A 16,400-nucleotide genomic window follows, 5' to 3' on the forward strand; every position below is an offset into this window, starting at 1 on the left:
GAATAGGTATTAGCAATTTCTTTTTATTTATAGTGAAACTGAGAAATTGCAAAACTAGGAAATTTCCTCCCCAGAGGCAGTAGTGGAGCAGAGACTAAAAACCAGCCTCACTGGAGGAACCTCAAGATCCCACCACTGGCCAAGCAAGATGGACTCAACACTAGATGCTCCTCACAGTTCAGTGGTCTCATGGCCAAGGTTCTGAGGACACTTCTGGGCTACTCCTCCCCCATCCTTCTCAAGTGAAGGAACAGTGGATCTCAGCCAAACCCTAACCCAGATGCTAGAATGAGCAATTACCTGTCAGCAGGTACTGGTACTTGTTGACTTCTAGCTTAAGGCCACAGAGACTTTCAGAAGCTTCTGTGTGGATATACTGCACATGGGGCATCTTGGTGAAGCCTCGGTACATCTGTGGGCAGAAAGAATATTATGAGAGAAAGACCAGGGCTCAGGACACATGCTGTCATTTGAGCAGTGGGGTCTGATTCCCCTAAGAGGCCATTGTGTGGCCAATCACTGACCTACCTACCCCAGGGCCCCCAGTCCCGAGACAAGGCCACCTGCTCTTCTCTTATCTGAGCCATGGTTGGTGCCTTCCTGAAGAAAGCTTCCCATCCAGGCAATCACATCACACCTCCTATTCCACTTTATAGATGAGGAGCCTGAGGCCCGGGCAGGTTAAGCGGCTTGTCTAGAGTCACACGGTTGGTAAATGGCAGAGGCAGGAATCCAAGCAGAGGCATCTGCTCTTAACTATTACCCTACGCTGTCTCCCACTGCAGCCTCACGAGTTCATGCCCAAGGGCCTCTGATGCAGGCAAATGCCATTTATAGCTCTTGTGCCTCCTTTATCAGCTTGCACTCAGAGCCACTGGTGTGAACATAACAGAGGCTGAACCCACTTGGTGATTCCAGGTCAAGTCCATGAGTGTTACATGGGCCTGGATCTGTCGAGACAACTGTTAGCCATGTGAGTTGGTGGGGGTGGGAGTGGGCACCGAGGTGTTGCCCAATCCCATTATCCCTCAGTTCTCAGAGTATACAGGCCCTGAATGACTGGTGGTCCCTGGGCTTATCCCAAGAGTTTCCAATAAGACAATGTCTCTACTTTAATTCCTGGCATGTGTTATTAATTTACTTATGGTAATTTATCAAAAGCCAGACATCACCTCATTTGTGTCTCATCTAAGTGCCTCCCATTCAGTCTAATGGGCTGTTTTTTTTTTTTTTTCCTCCCTGTCTTCTTTTAAGTGACGACTGGCTGGTGGGGGTAGTGGTCCGTGAGGCCCTCTGTCATCACAAAGGGTCTGTTGGACCAACAGAGTTTGGGAGCCTCTGCCTTTTCAAGCGGAATGTTGCTCTAATTGTGTGCAACCATTGGTGCAGATGCTTTTAATTTACCTGGCCCCCCTTCTTAATCCTCTTCTCCCAAGAGGTTCTCTAGCTGAACAAGGAAATGGTTAAGAGCAACAAGAAGCACTGTCCTCACTCAGTTTTCACTTGTGCCCAGGGGGAGCAGGGGCATGTCACATCATACCCCTACTTCTTCAGTGATGGATGGTGCCTCTCTGGCTTTAATAGGAACCATGCTTAAGATGCTGCTGAGTACACATCATCAAGTGTGGCCTTTGGACAACATCCCCTATACTCACTCCTGGGCCCAACAACTTCTCATTTTGGTGTGGCCAACCTTTGACTTTTTGGCAAATGTTTCAACTCAGCACTCACTCTAGGTCTTTCAGGCCAGCTTATTGGAGCCTCAGTTTATTCTATGTTATTCTGTCTCCTTTATCTCCTCTCTGCTCTGTGGGTAAGAATCAAACTCCTGCCTGGTAAGAACTTATCTTGAAATAAGCTTGGCATCACTGCAGCTTTTGAATTTTAAGAACCCTATATTTTAACGTGGTTTCTAGCATTTGCACACCAAATCAAAATCTTAATACACTGCAAATGACTGAGTCTGACAAATACAGAGCTGCTTTTTAGGGTAAATTCTGAAAATAACAAAATGGTAAATGTATGGTAAAGCCAGGTTTTACTTATTGTCTTTTCTTTGTAATAATCCATCTTGACCTGAATATTAATCCTAAAGTATTATTAGGTCTATAGTCATAGAGAACTAGAATTGGTTTGAACTAACCATCTCTGTAGGAGGTTTATAATGGGCTTATTATGTTCTGACATCAGAAAATCTGAGACCCTCAGCATTGAAAAGGATATTAATCTAATCCAGTTGATGCAATGGAGGATTAATGGTAAATTCAGGTTCTGCAGACAGACAGCCAGAGTCTGCATCTTGTCTCTGCCATTTATTGGCCTCTCAGAAAGTTGCCTACCCTCTTTGGGCCTCAGCTTTTTCATATGTAAGATGGGACAAGGTACTTATAAGGTGGGTGTTTTTTTTTTTTTTTTTGAGAATGAAATGCCTTAGAATAGCACTTGCTACACATTCAGTAAGAGTTAGCTTAAAACTAGTTGTACGGAAGTTAGTAATGAGTGGAGGGAAGACTTTGGTCCTCTTCTTCCTACACATCTTGCCCAACCCCATCTTTTAGTGCGAGTGGTTGAAGTGGGTTTCAGACATAGGCACATTGCCCTTCCCCTACCCTCGCCCCCAGCTTTATTGAGGTAAATTAACAGATAAAAAGTTAATCAGTGTAAGATGTACAACGATGTTTTGATGCATATATACACTAATTCCCACAGTGAAGCTAGTTAGTGCATCTGTCACCTCATCTACATAGTTAGCTATGTGTGAGAACACTTACCATCTACTCTCTTAGCAGATTTCTAGTATCTAGTACAGTATTGTTAACTACTGCCACCATGCTATCCATCAGAACTCCAAAACTTACTCTTGCTGGGGTGCCACAAGTTTTTACCCTTTCACCAACATCTCCCTAATTCCTCCACCTTCTAGACCCTGGTAAAACACCATTCTACTCTCTGCTTCTAAGAATTTGACTTTTTTAGTTCCCGTCGTGGCGCAGTGGTTAACGAATCCGACTAGGAACCATGGGGTTGCGGGTTCGGTCCCTGGCCTTGCTCAGTGGGTTAAGGATCTAGCATTGCCGTGAGCTGTGGTGTAGGTTGCAGACTCGGCTCGGATCCCACGTTGCTGTGGCTCTGGCATAGACCCCTAGCCTGGGAAACTCCATATGCCGCAGGAGCGGCCCAAGAAATGTCACAAAGACAAAAAATATAAAAACAAAATAAGAATTTGACTTTTTTAGATTCCACAAATGAGATCATGCAATATTTGTCTTTCTGTGTCCGGCTTTTTACACTTAGCATAACGTCCTCTGGGTTCATCTAAGTTGTCAAAAATGAAAGAATTTCCTTATTTTTAAAGGCCGAATAATGTTCCATTATAATATTCTACCGCAACATATGTGTGTGTGTGTGTGTATATATATATACACAACATATGTCTATATCATATTGGACTCTACAAGCCTCTAGGCCTTGCTTCGTGATACTATCCACACAGAGTTCCAAGATGTTAACTTCCCTTGGGGTGAAAGGACAAATAATGTGAGAAATGCCTGAGTTTGGGGAGTTTTACCTATTTCTTATGGAATGTCTGGTCTTCATTCTATAGTCACAGCATAACATATCACCACTATGTCAGATATTTCTGGCATGCCCATGGAGGATCAGCACTGCACTGGATGCTGCTTTATATCTTGAACTCATTTAAACTCATGACTTACTCTCATAAACGACTGAGTGTCTGAGTCATTAGATACCTCATGAGGTACCAAGTGCATGGATCTTCTCTCACAGAATGGGCTCTCTAGCTGGGGAGGCAGAGCACATGGGAACGGAAGGAGGCTCTGCTGAGGGCTAATGCAGGTCCTGAACTATAAAGTCACAGGCATTGGGAAGAGGAGAACAGTTCCCTGTGGGCTAAGGGGTCAGAGAGGCTACCAGCTGGAGCTTCAAAGGCGAGAGCCTGCTATTGCTCATTTGATTAGACAAAGCCCTAACGGAAGTCCCTGGGGGCCAAGCCTTCTCATTGTCCAGCAGATCTGTCTAGACCCGAGTCAAGACATGCACATGACCAGCAGGCCTCCCCACGGGACCTTCCCAAGACTAGCTGGGATGTAATGTCCCCTACATACTGCCCCCTAGACCCAGCCTAAGAACATGTCTTCATGACACAAGCTACAGCTCCAGGACAAGCAGACCACTTTCTCATGGGCCTGATAAGAGATAAGGTCCCCAAAGATTAGAACATCCTATTCTGGAGACTTCCACCTTTGCACCATAGCCCAGCACCTCAGCCCCAGCCAGTCTCCAGGTTTGGGTTTGCAGTGTGCTCCCTCAGCATTCTAACACCCTCCCTGCCCCCAACACACACCTGTGGGTTTCTGTACACTCAAGATATGCCTGAGAGGAGGACCAGAGGCTCTGGAATTAGCATGTGGGAGAGGGTCTGCTTGCCTTTCATCTGGTGAGAAGTTTGGGGGGAGCAGGTGGGAACTCTGAGAGAGAAGAGAGAGGTCAGACAGGGCGGCTCAAATTCTCACGTTTTCTGAGTTCCTTTAGTCCTGCTCTAAGGGAGCCCTTGCCTTGCCTGTCTGACTCTCTAGGGTAGACTCTAATCCACCAGAACAAAGCGCCCAGGGACCAGTGCCAAAACTCCTGCAGGCTCTGCGCTCTGGACACTCCTCCTTCCCTCCTACAAAGATTTTTTCGATACACCCTTTGCAAGTCAAGAGCTACAGTGTTGGATGACAAACCCACAAACCCAAGCTAACCTCCTTTTGTTCCCTTGGGGCACTAGATACAAATAGGATGGGGGGAGCCCCCACAGTGTGTAGGAATGATGAATCAGCCTGCTGCTTCACTGCTGTGTAATCTCCTTGTAGGCAAAACCTCTGGTTTGCTGCGTTCTAGCTACATGATCTTGACTATATAACCTTTCCAAGTCTCACCTGCAAAGTAGAGGCTAATTCCATAGGGTTGCAGTGACAACTAATCCATGTGTGGCTTATCAGGATGCATGGTACAATGCTCATTCACCGTGACTTATATGGAGTCTTATATTCATTATAACAATTATCTTTGTATCTGGAGCCCAAAGCTCAGTGCTAAGCACAGAGAGGATGGGGAGGAGGGAAAGAGAAAGCAGGGAGGGAGGATGATCAGATAACCTACTCCTGGATCCCATACCTTCTTGGATTAGCAGACCGGTAACCTGGAGACCGGCAGAATCCAGTGGCCTCTCTGGGTAGAAGGGTAATGACCAGTTCTGTGGGTAATCTCATATTGGGCTGTTAGCAGGGGCAGAGTTGATAAAAGATATTAGACAGTAGTTGATGATCAAAGTAAGATGGCAGGGAGTTTTGGCGGGGGGGTCATAGAAAGAACACGCAGGATTAGAAAGGAATCCTGACACTTCAGCTTGGGAAATAGAACTGCCTTTAATAAAATGTGTGACTTTGAGCAACTTATTTCCCTTTGAGCCTAGATCACAAGTAAAACAAGGGATTTTATTTTATCTAATGCCCAGCACCCTGATCCATGGACCTGAGAAACGGTGAATGGCCAGCATAAGACCAGCATTTGGAGTGGGTGTGTGTGCTCTGAAGTGGATAGGAAAGGAAGTATTATTTGGCCTCTAAACATCTCCTCAGTAGCTGTTCTTACACCCAGTGTGAGTGGAATGGGACATTCTGCCCACAGCAAGGGCCTCTGGTCAACCTGGCTTCCAGGTCCGGAAGAAGGGAAGCTAAGCAAGCTGAGGAACTCTGCCCAGCTCTTCCCCTCCCAGCTCTATGCTGGCTACCAAGCATCTCACAATGGGAAGGATTGTTCTAGAGCAGGCAGGGAATGCACCTCCTGAACCTCTGCTTTTGTTTAATCTGCTTTGGCATTTGCTCCTCAGCCGCCAGGGGTTACACAGTGGGTGTTTTGGGTTGATACTGCTCTTGTTGGTCCCCCTCCGCCCACTCTTCTTTCCCCGTGGCTGTCTGAAGACATAAGCTGGTCCCATGACCAGGCTTGGGCAGCCAAGGGCAGCTGGCCAGGGCTGACTCTGGACATTACATAACCAGAAGGCTGTGGATGTTTCCAAAATTGAATCCAAAGCAACAGGTTCCACAAACTCAGTACATCTAACCTCAGGCCTCAGGACACAGGAATAATGCATAGGAGGTCTGCCTCTGAGATGGCTGAGTACCACCTATAGGCTGTGTTATTCCTCCTCTCAATTCCATCCAGGGGGCATCAAGGCTTGTCTCCTCTGGGGAGTTTCCTCTAAGCTAGTGGAAATAAGTTTCCTCATTCCCTTATTAGATGAACAAGCATTCACCAAGTCCCTCTAGCCTGCCGGGTCCCACCCTAATTGCTAGGAATGCAAATACGAGCACTGAGTACAAGGCTGGCAGTCCACTGAGACCTGGGCACACCCCATCTTGAACCTCTGATTAGTCATGCACATGTGTCTTCTCTCCCCGCCTGAGTGTAGTTCCTAAGCATAGGAAGCACGTCTTCCTCGTGGCCTCCAGGGCTCCCGGCACAGAGTGCTGCACGTAGGGAGGCACTGACAAAGGTGGGATGTGGCCAGCTGCCAAACTGTTCAGAGCAGAGGCCCAGCTGGCTGCTGAAGCACCCAAATGAGCTCCTGCTTAGAAGTAATGCAGCTGGTGTCCCAGGGCACTTAGAATCCTGAAATGCCTGAACCAGGAGGGCTCTTAGGTATACCCAGTCCAACCCCGCACTGTTAACAGATGGTAAAACTGAGCTCAGGAAAAGGGATAATTCTAAGGCAAGTGAGCTAAGTGGAAGGAAAATAGGGAAAGAGGGCGCAGTTCCTACCTGGGTTTGAAGTTCCTGTGATCAGCACAAGGCAATGTGAAGTCTTGAGGGGTTAAACCTAAGTTGTGACCTCAGTGACTACATAAGACCAATAGGCATTGTTGAATCTCAAAAAGTCAGACCTTGGAAGAGCCCAGAGAGAGCATCTAGTCCACACACCCCACCCCCGATGTTACAGATGAGAAGACCAGGAAGAGGCAGGGCCTTGGCCAGTGTCTCAGAGTTACGAGGTAACAGGGCTATCTGCTGTCTAGTTCCAGAGCCCAGCTTCTTTACAGCTGCCTCTGAGGGACTCTGCCTGCCTTAGCTCTGGATGAAGCATCCACCACCCATCCCTTTCTGCTGCCTTGCCTACATCCTCTCACACCAGGTGTAGGACTGGGGCTGGGGCTCAGACACTGAGCAAACACACACCAGAAGTCAAATCCTACTTGCCTCCATTGGCCAAGACTCACTGGCAAAAAAAAAAAAAAAGAAAAGAAAAGAAAGAAAAATCCCCCCAAACCTTCATGGGGCCTAGGATTGGGCTGCGGCCACTCACCTTCATCTGCTTGATGGTGTAGACCAGTGTGCCAAAGGGCCCCTCCTTCACCAGCTTCTTCCCCACCACCTTGGCCCGGATCACTGTAGAAAAGACAAGGTGGAGACAGGGAGGTGAGGGAGGTGTGAACCACATCAGGGATCATGTCTCAGATGGGCATCCAGCCCCCGGAGTACCTGGAATTGCTTTCTTTGTAACTTTGAGGCAACTAGATGATAGTGTTTATATGAGCAAGAATTCAGATAAGAGGCACTGGGTTAGGGTGGTCAGGGAGGAGTGGAAGAGAAAGAGAAGGCAAACATTTTTGGAATTAATTTCCCTAAATGTTCATAGTTGCTGGTTGGAAATTCCTAGGCTGCACTCACCCCCGGAGGAGTTTCTTGACTCTGTGATTTCACAATAATCCAAAATCTACTTCCCCTGTTAGAGCCTCCTGCCCTTCCTCCATTGCACATCTGAAAACCCCATGGTCTCCTAGACCTATCCATTTTCTACCAGGACCTCTTTCTGAGCTCTCCCTCATTGGGCTCTTCCTTTGCATGCATTAATTTTGTCCCATCTTAATACACCCACAGGGTTGTGATTCATGCCAGCTTCTCTCCATGCCCCAGTTGGCACTCTGATGGGGTGCTTGGTACTTAGATGCAAGGGTTGCAGTAGAGAGCAGCTCAATGAGGATGTGGTGGAGGGGGAAGCAGTTGGAAGCAGAGGCTCAGGAACCAACCAAACTGTTCTAATCTCAGCCCTGTTCTTTATGGCTTTTATGACTGTGGGTGGGTAACTTTGTTTCTGGCCTCCAATTTCCTCTTTTATAAAATAAGATAGTAATGATAGCAGTTACCTGGTTGAAAGGATTAAGCAAGATAATGCATGTGAACTCCTGGCACCGTGTCTTGGACAGAGTGTATATTAGATCAGTTTTATTAATATCACCATTATCATCACATCATTGACAAAAATGGAATGGGCTGACCATGGAAGTTTTGTTTCCAGAAAAATAGCTCCCAGAATTTCCGATGTGGCAGCAGGTTAAGAATACGACTATAGAATCCATGAGGATGCAGGTTTGATCCCTGTCCTCATTCAGTGGGTTAAGGATCCAGCATCGCCATGAGCTTCGGTATAGGTCGCAAGTGTGGCTCAAATCTGGCGTTGCAATGGCTGTGGTGGGCAGCTACAGCTCTGATTTGACCCCTAGCCAGAGAACTTCCATATGCCTCGGGTTGTGGCCCTAAAAAGATAAAAAAAGAAAAGAAAAATAGCTTCCACTTATCACACACCTACTATGTGCACATAATGTTAACATCTACATCACACAGCTGAGGAAACCCACAGAGAAGTAAAACCACTTCCTTTTTCTGAGCCTCAATTTTCTCAGCTGTAAAAAGGGTGTATACTACTTGTGTCAGGTAATTGGAATGAGAATTAAATGAAAAATTTTATGAAATTTCTTACAACATGTGGTTAGAAGTGGTTCAGTAAATTTTAGTTGACTATGAATATGAAAATAGACAGACCCAGTGTGACAAAGATTGGGAAAGAGGCGTTTACTATGTGCAGTAAAAACACAGAGAAGAGAAGGACTGCCTAGGAGATTATAAGAGACTTCTTTTTCTATTATACATGAAGAAGAGGTACTCAATAGCCATCTTCATTATTTGTTAAACCAGCAAATGGACAGGTCTTGAAGACAGAACTCGAAAACTGCAAAGAAGTTACATTTATTAGCCCAGCCAAAGAAAAAAAAATCATCTCATAACAAGAACTAGCAACAAAGTCAGGGCGGGTTGAAGTGGTGCTGCCAGCGGGGCAGAGAGCTTCTCCATCAAAGGGGGCTGGGATGCTCCCATGCCAGGACCTTGACCAGAATGGAATGGATTTTGCATGTAGAGCAGCTGTGTTTTGAATTGCAGCTTGAACTCTTCTAGCTCTAGGATCTTATCACTCTTTCCTACCTCACATTGCACTTAGCCCTGAAAAGATTAGGTGCTTAGTAAAAGTTTGTTAAACACATTACCTTAAAACACACACACACACACACACACACACACACACACCCTGCCTATTCTGGTAGCCCTGAAAAGATTAGGTGCTTAGTAAAAGTTTGTTAAACACATTACCTTAAAACACACACACACACACACACACACACACACACACACACACACACACACACACACACCCTGCCTATTCTGGTAGCCCTGAAAAGATTAGGTGCTTAGTAAAAGTTTGTTAAACACATTACCTTAAAACACACACACACACACACACACACACACACACACACACACACACACACACCCTGCCTATTCTGGTAGCCCTGAAAAGATTAGGTGCTTAGTAAAAGTTTGTTAAACAGATTACCTTAAAACACACACACACACACACACCCTGCCTATTCTGGTAGCTTTATTATCCTTCCCCATTTTGGATGCTTCACCAGGTTTCTCAGTTCATAGACTCTAACTCTTAAAAATTTCTTTAGTAAGAACTACTTCCCCTAGCCCAACTGAATCCTAACCTCTTGCTCTCCAGCTAAGCTTGGAGACTACTCTCCCAGTCAGACATGAAGTCAGGACCCAGATGAATCAATGGCCCCTCCGGACCTTACTTGCCAGGGATGGCAAGACACAGAGACCATTGGCAAAGTTAGCAGTTTAGTGGAGGCAGCTCAAGTTGGGAAGAGGCGAGTGGCTGTTTCCAAGTCTGCTGTAGAAACAAGAGTTTGTCAAGATCCCAGGCCAAGTCCCCTAAAGATTCTGCCTCTACCCCTGTGTCTAACTTTAAGACAGCATCCTTGGCAGGGAGCCATCCTCCCAGAGGCCCCAGGGACTCTTTCCTCTACATTAACTCCCACAGGCAGGTTGTAACAGCTTAACTATTGGGCAGAAGGCATCTCTGCCAGGACTTTTCTATTGATTCTTCCTGAATCGATTTGGCTCCATCTTCTGCTGCTTCATTAATACAGGAGGTAAATGAAGGAGGGAGTCTTTGCCTTGAGGGAAAAAAAAAAAGCAAAAAAGATTCCTTTAAATAGCAAGGTCTACCCTTTCCTGGCTCAAAAATGGCTTGACTTCATTTGGACTTAACATGTCATAAGCAGACTTGTCCTATAAAGCTGGGTACTTCTGGAAGCTTCTGCATGCAGAGTGAGCCAGTTCCTTCCTTACCCTGAAATGGCCTGAGCTTGGAACATTTTCATCTGAGAATAGTTCAGGGAAAAGAGAATAAGGTTTTGTAATCAGGAAGCCACATATGAGTTTGAGTTCCACCATTACAGCGCGGTCTCAGGCAAAGTCCTGTGTCCCCAGAGCTCTTTCCTCCTAAATCTCTCTGATTGTCTTGGCCCAGTGCCCCTCACGTGGCTTATAAGTGATGTACTTATTACTAGTGGAGCAGCAACATGACATAGAATTAAAGAGCCTGGTCTCTAGAGCCTGAGGGCCTGGGTTTGAATCCCAGCACTGGTGCTGTGTGACCTTAGGCAAGTTAGTAAGCCTCTCTGTGCCTCTGTTTCCTAATCTATGACAAGACAATACCTCATAAAGCTGCTGTGAGGGTTAAGGACTACAAGCACTGAGAATAGCATGTGGCCCATCCCAAATCCTATGTGTTTGCTGTCACTGTTATTGGTGTTATCACCACTACTGTGACTTCTGTACTATGTCGAATCCTGAGTATCTTGAGGCTTCTAACATGTACTGTAGGCTAAGGCCTTAGGATAATGAGAAAGACAAGTTCGTCAAAATACCCTGGACTTGTAAAATATCAGGGAGAGGTAAGGCAGCACATACTAACTTGTTAGAGCAAACTTAGGCCTGGAGCACCCACTCCATCTGTCCCAACTCATCACTCACCTGTAACCCAAGAACAACCTGCCAGGACCAACAAGATCCCACACTCATGGTCCAGAAAGACCAAGGCCGAGATGACCCAGTGCAGAGGCCACACCAGTGTTTTCCTTACAAAAATAAAACTGCATTAAACTTAACTAAAATTAAATAACATTCTGCTCTTCCAAATATATTTGCAAAGTCCTTCCAAAATAAAATCGTTGGCCAACCCCAAATCCGCCTATTTGGTCTGTGAATTAATATGTCTTTATTTGCTTCAGTTTTTCCTCTGCAATTCAAATATGTGCTATTTTGTACTTTCCTCTTTGGCAGCGAGGATGCTCCCAAGGCATCCGCTGGCCCAGGGACCAGAGTCGACAGGGAAGGTGGAGGGAGGTCACGGTTCAGCAACGACAGAAGACAGTTTCCAGACTTAGAGCTGGCAGCATGTGTGGCCGTTCCCACTACCTTGATGTGGTGGCTGGAAGCCACCTTTACAGATGGACTTGGCTGAACACATGTTGTCTTTATTCTCCTCCATGCTGGAGAGTGGCCCCTAGATTGTCTCCCCAGTGTCCTCCAGCAGCTAAATCAACATGGGTGTGACTGGGTTGGTGTGCAGGAAAATGAGTTGGGTTCTATTGGAGGTGACAACAAGAAATAGAAGTTCCATTTCCCACCTCCACAGAGCACAATCTAGTGGGAAGACAAAGTTTACAAGTTCATGGCTAGAGGGCTGATCTCCAAGGTACAGAAGCACTAGTTAGAGAAGTAGGGATGAGGTGCAGCATGAATCTTAGCCTTGGAGTCTTTTATGCTGCTGAGCTTCTGGGGGTGTGAAAGTGAAAAGAAAGCAGAGTGAAGAGTATTTTAACTGTAAAGCGTGTAAGAAGAAACTGACCAGACTCTGTGTACTTATATGATTGGCACACAGAATATAAGTATGTGGGACCCTCTTAAATACATCATACACTTTAGGATCCAGGTGCAAAGGTATATCTATGGAATTATCTTTCCTTCCTTTAAATATTTTTTATTTATTAGAAGTATAATAAGAACTTGCAGAAACAAGCAAAACAAGGCACATCCCTTCCAGAAATAATTGCGTGCTGCCCGCCCCCACCCATTCATGGTAATGTAGACCACAAGCAACATAAGTTTTGAACAAATACCAGTTTTGATGCCAACAGGATTCTGTGCCCAGTGCAGCTTGCTGGTGTGCCCAGAAATTGCACATCTGCTGTTCATCAACATATTCAGAGAGGGATAAAACACCCATAAGCTGGCCCCTGCCTCTCATCCTCTCCTTCTACCTCCTACCCAATCATCTTCAATCAAACCCAGACCTTTTTACTCCAAACTTATTGTTGGACTTTCCTACTGGTGAGCTGGAAGGCTGAGTTGGGCTGGGTGTGGGATCAAGGAGCCTTAAACTGAATTAATGTATACCAACTAATGAAGACTCTGGATTCTGGCCATCTGAGCATCCTGTTAAGAGCAGTAGACCCTCTCCATGATACAGGAGTTGATTCAGCCACCTAGTGGGTGAGATACTACCTCTAACACACACACACACACACACACACACACACACTGCCCCATTTCTGTCTCCCAAAGGCCCTGTAGGATGCTTTTACTAGCTTAAGATATGGTCTTTAGGAGGAGAGGGAGGATAAAAGGCACACCTGACTAGTAGATAGAATGGATTTCTCCAAAAGCAAAAGTCATTATTAGTGTCAACCCTGGAGAAGGGGCTACTCTGACAGCAGCAGGCAGGATCTAAGTGGGTGCAAAAGCTTGGACTCTGGGCTCACCTGTCTCTTGGACTTGAATTTAAAGGAAAAGAGGGATCTACAAGTATTAAAATTGTGCCTATTTCCATGGAAGCACCCCAGAAATAAGGAGGGAGGGATGCCTGCAATCCAGCTTGTCTGATGGGCACCTGATGTTTTCCCAGTTGTCATCCTCAAAGGATGGCAAAGGAAAGGTCATTTCTGAGGCCAGAGTACTCAGGGTAAAGGCAATAAGCAAGAGACCCCATAGCTCACCTGGCTCAGCTGCTCAGCAGTTCTCACTTCCTGTGCACCGAGGACAGGCAGCATGTTCACCTCTGCAAGGAGGGCAGAGCTCGGCTCCCTTGCTCCTCCAGCTGCCTACCCACTAATTAACCCTTAGCTCCTTGCCTTCTGTTGCATTAGGAAGGAGGGCAGGAGCTAGAGCATGTTGGTAACAACTACCATGCATCAGACCCTCCAACGTGCCAAGCAGTGTGTACATGTCATCTCACTCTGTCCTCATGGCAACTGTATGAGGTGCTGTTATTGTCCCCATTTTCCTGGAAAAGAAGGACAGATATCCTGAGGGCAGGTTTGTATCTCACTGGGGGAAAACGCTGGTGGGTCCCTGAGAAAGCAGACTGCCTCAGAACCTTTCCGTGAGATTTGTACTGATTGCAAAAGAGTTCATAATTTTTCTGCACCTCCCCACCCTCCACTGTTAGCACTGATAAGAATCGGAAAAGAGGACTGGTCCCTAGAAGGAAGGACCCCCTTATAATCCACTGACCCCCCACCTCCCCTTGACCGCCCACTTCCCTTTCCAGTTGCTCATATACACATCCTCTGATTAGTAATAAGAATCAATAAATGAGTACCTCAGCAATATAACACAGTATCATCTGTTTAGCATCCTGTGCTCCCCAGCCAGGAAAGGAAGGAGAAAAACAGAAAACACAAAACCTGATGATCATGAGGTTTCTCACAGCACTACGAGTCTACGGTTAATCAGAGTGATTAATCAGGTGGGACCATGCACATGTAGAAAAGACTTTGTAACCCTGAAGTCAAACAGATGATGTCCTGCAGTGTTGCTGATGGTGAGCACCTCTAGATTCTCAAATGTACTAACCAGAGGAAGCCAGCATTTCCTCATCCCCCAAGGATCTTTAGCACTCACCTCCAGTGGCCTTTTCAAGCTCCCTCTCAATTATCTGCTGCCTTTTGGGGGATATATTGATGATGTCCCTGTTTTAGGAAAGGGCCTTAGGAAAGGCGGGGGGAAGATCCCTGAGGGGCCTGCCTGATCTGAATCCTTCTGGTCCCCAGCCTGTTTGTCATCCCCACCCCAAGCCCCAAAAGCCGCTCTAAAACTGAAAGGTCAGATCAAGAAAACCCCTGTGGAAGTGGCTGTGATACACTGGAATGAATAAGCATGGAGCACACAGGACCTGGATGAAGTCACTGCCCTGTCACCTTGGGCAAGTCACTTCCCATCCTAGCGTATAAATCGGTATGATGGTTACCAAGCTCAAAAAGTTCTTTTGAGGACCAAGTGCCCCTCCCCACTCTATGGAAGCAGCTCTCTCAAGGTCACCCATGACCTCCACGTCGCTCAGTCCAGTCAGCAGTGGATTCTTCATCCTCCTCTTATTCACATCCAGCATTCATACCATCTGTACACCTGGAAATCTAATAAGATATCTCAAATCTGCCCCATCCTAGAGCTCCTAGTAAAGGCTCTCACCCACGCCTAGGCTTCCCATCAGCTTCCCCATCTCAGGAAATGGCTAACTTGCTCCTCACCAGCACCCTGGCTCCTTCCTACTTTGCTTTCACCCCAGACCACCCACCCTCTCTGGGCCTGTGCCTTTGCTACGCCCCTGCTGACAACACTCTTCCTCCAGTAGCCTCATGGCTTCATCCCTCACCTGGTTTCAGATATCACCTGGTCACTTGCATGATCCCCCAAATGCTCCCTGTATCCTCTGGCCAGCCTTGCTGTGCTCAAAGCACCAGCTACCATCTGCCACGTTATATAGACCTTGTTGTTCATTATCTCTCCCTGCTAGAATGTAAGCCTCACAAACGTTCTACTATGGCTGTAGGCCAAGCAATCAGAAGAGAGCCTGGCAGATAGCAGGCCCCTAGTATGTATTTGCTGAGTACATGAAGCTAAAAGTGCTGCACACATGGAAGGCGATTTTAAAACATTGACAAATAACTCCTCTGGGCAAGTTCTGGACAATGACCAAGTCTTTTTGAGCCTTATTCCATCGGATGGGAAAAATGACAGGTCCCAGTTCATGGGGTCAGATAAACATCTGTCCAGTGATCATGCATTGAGTAGTGTATGAGGCTCACGGGAACCCAGAGATACATGAGGCCCTGGAGGATCTTAGGCCAGAGTTAAGAAAGAGAAGGAAGCAGGTGAAGGGCATTTGAGTCTGGCAAGCACAGCAGTATGAGTAAGTACCAAGAGGCAGGATGCTACAGAGAGGGGCGAAGCCTGTCCCAGGGATGGTGTCAGAAGCTCCCTGGAGGTGGCGGTGGATCTGGGCCTTAGCCCATCCTGGAGAAGAGACTCGGTTTCTTTATCTGAATCCAGAGGAAGCAGAAACCTGGACCAGACGTGGGGAGGGCCTCAGGAAAACATCTGGGAGTGAGCAAAATCCCGCTTTTCCGGGAAGATGGCCCTGGAGACCTTGAAGGGTGCAGGGCAGGCAAGGCAGCCTGTGTGAGGAAGAAAGCTCCTCAGAGAAGTCTCACAAATAGGCTCTTCCTGCCTCCAACCCCAATCCCCTGAGGGAACGTCTCTCTGTCATTTCAAAGGCCCTTTTTGTTGATGTCAAAGCCATGACCAGAATGTTAAGATGAACTCCCAATCAAGATAGGGAGTCTCCAGTTCAAAGCCTGTCCTGACTAACTCTTTCCGTTAAGTAAAAATATTAATCTTGGTTTTATTTAAGCAGGTTTTTTGGCAAGAAATGAACCCCTGTGGCTAAAAATAAACCCAAATACACACACACACTCAGAAAAATCTGGAGAGCTGCAAATCATTTCAACCCAAGTTTCCATCTCAGGGAAAGCTATTAAAACCAGGAGGATATTAAAACCCCTTTCTGCACAGAGACTCTTGTTTCTTGGTGCCTGCCTGTGTTCTGGGGTCCCCCCAGGCAAGGCTGTCCTGGGGATGCCCTGTCCTGGGACTCCTGGCAAAGGGGAGGAGGCGCCTGGCAGGGTCCTTGCTCTCCTCACCTTGTAAGCACTACATTTCTGCTTGAGTCGCCAGGAAACACACAGGGGCCCCTGCTGACGTCTGTTGTATATGAAATGAAGGGGCCAGAGAAAGGAGGAAAGGGAACATAGGCCCAGAAAGGCCAGGTTGCCTGGAACTTTGAGATTATCCAAAAAGGAACACAA

The 16,400-nt window shown here is 46.7% G+C and overlaps 2 protein-coding genes across 14 annotated transcripts in view; one reads left to right on the forward strand and one right to left on the reverse strand.

Moving 5' to 3' along the window:
• The window catches only part of SYN3 (synapsin III), a 483,026-nt gene that overhangs the window by 172,864 nt on the left and 293,762 nt on the right, over window positions 1-16,400 (forward strand). The gene's annotated exons all lie outside the window — the stretch shown is intronic.
• Window positions 1-16,400, reverse strand: part of TIMP3 (TIMP metallopeptidase inhibitor 3) — a 56,931-nt gene that overhangs the window by 5,491 nt on the left and 35,040 nt on the right. Inside the window, exons 1-3 of one of the 3 annotated variants that reach the window (XM_084955499.1) lie at window positions 9,514-9,736; window positions 7,370-9,427; window positions 301-412 (exon numbers count right to left, since the gene is read on the reverse strand). In XM_084955499.1, coding sequence (XP_084811625.1) covers window positions 301-412; window positions 7,370-7,504 — 247 coding nt within the window. In that variant the 5' untranslated portion in view covers window positions 7,505-9,427; window positions 9,514-9,736. Of the gene's footprint in view, window positions 1-300; window positions 413-7,369; window positions 9,428-9,509; window positions 9,737-16,400 lie in introns of those variants that run through there. The other 2 variants (XM_084955498.1, XM_003126073.7) reach the window with 2 other exon arrangements.

Source organism: Sus scrofa, chromosome 5 (assembly GCF_054392235.1).
Source record: "Sus scrofa isolate SSC_HxYL_T2T_F1_AM1 chromosome 5, Sscrofa_HxYL_maternal_Yorkshire_Landrace_v2.0, whole genome shotgun sequence".
Lineage (NCBI taxonomy): Eukaryota > Metazoa > Chordata > Mammalia > Artiodactyla > Suidae > Sus > Sus scrofa.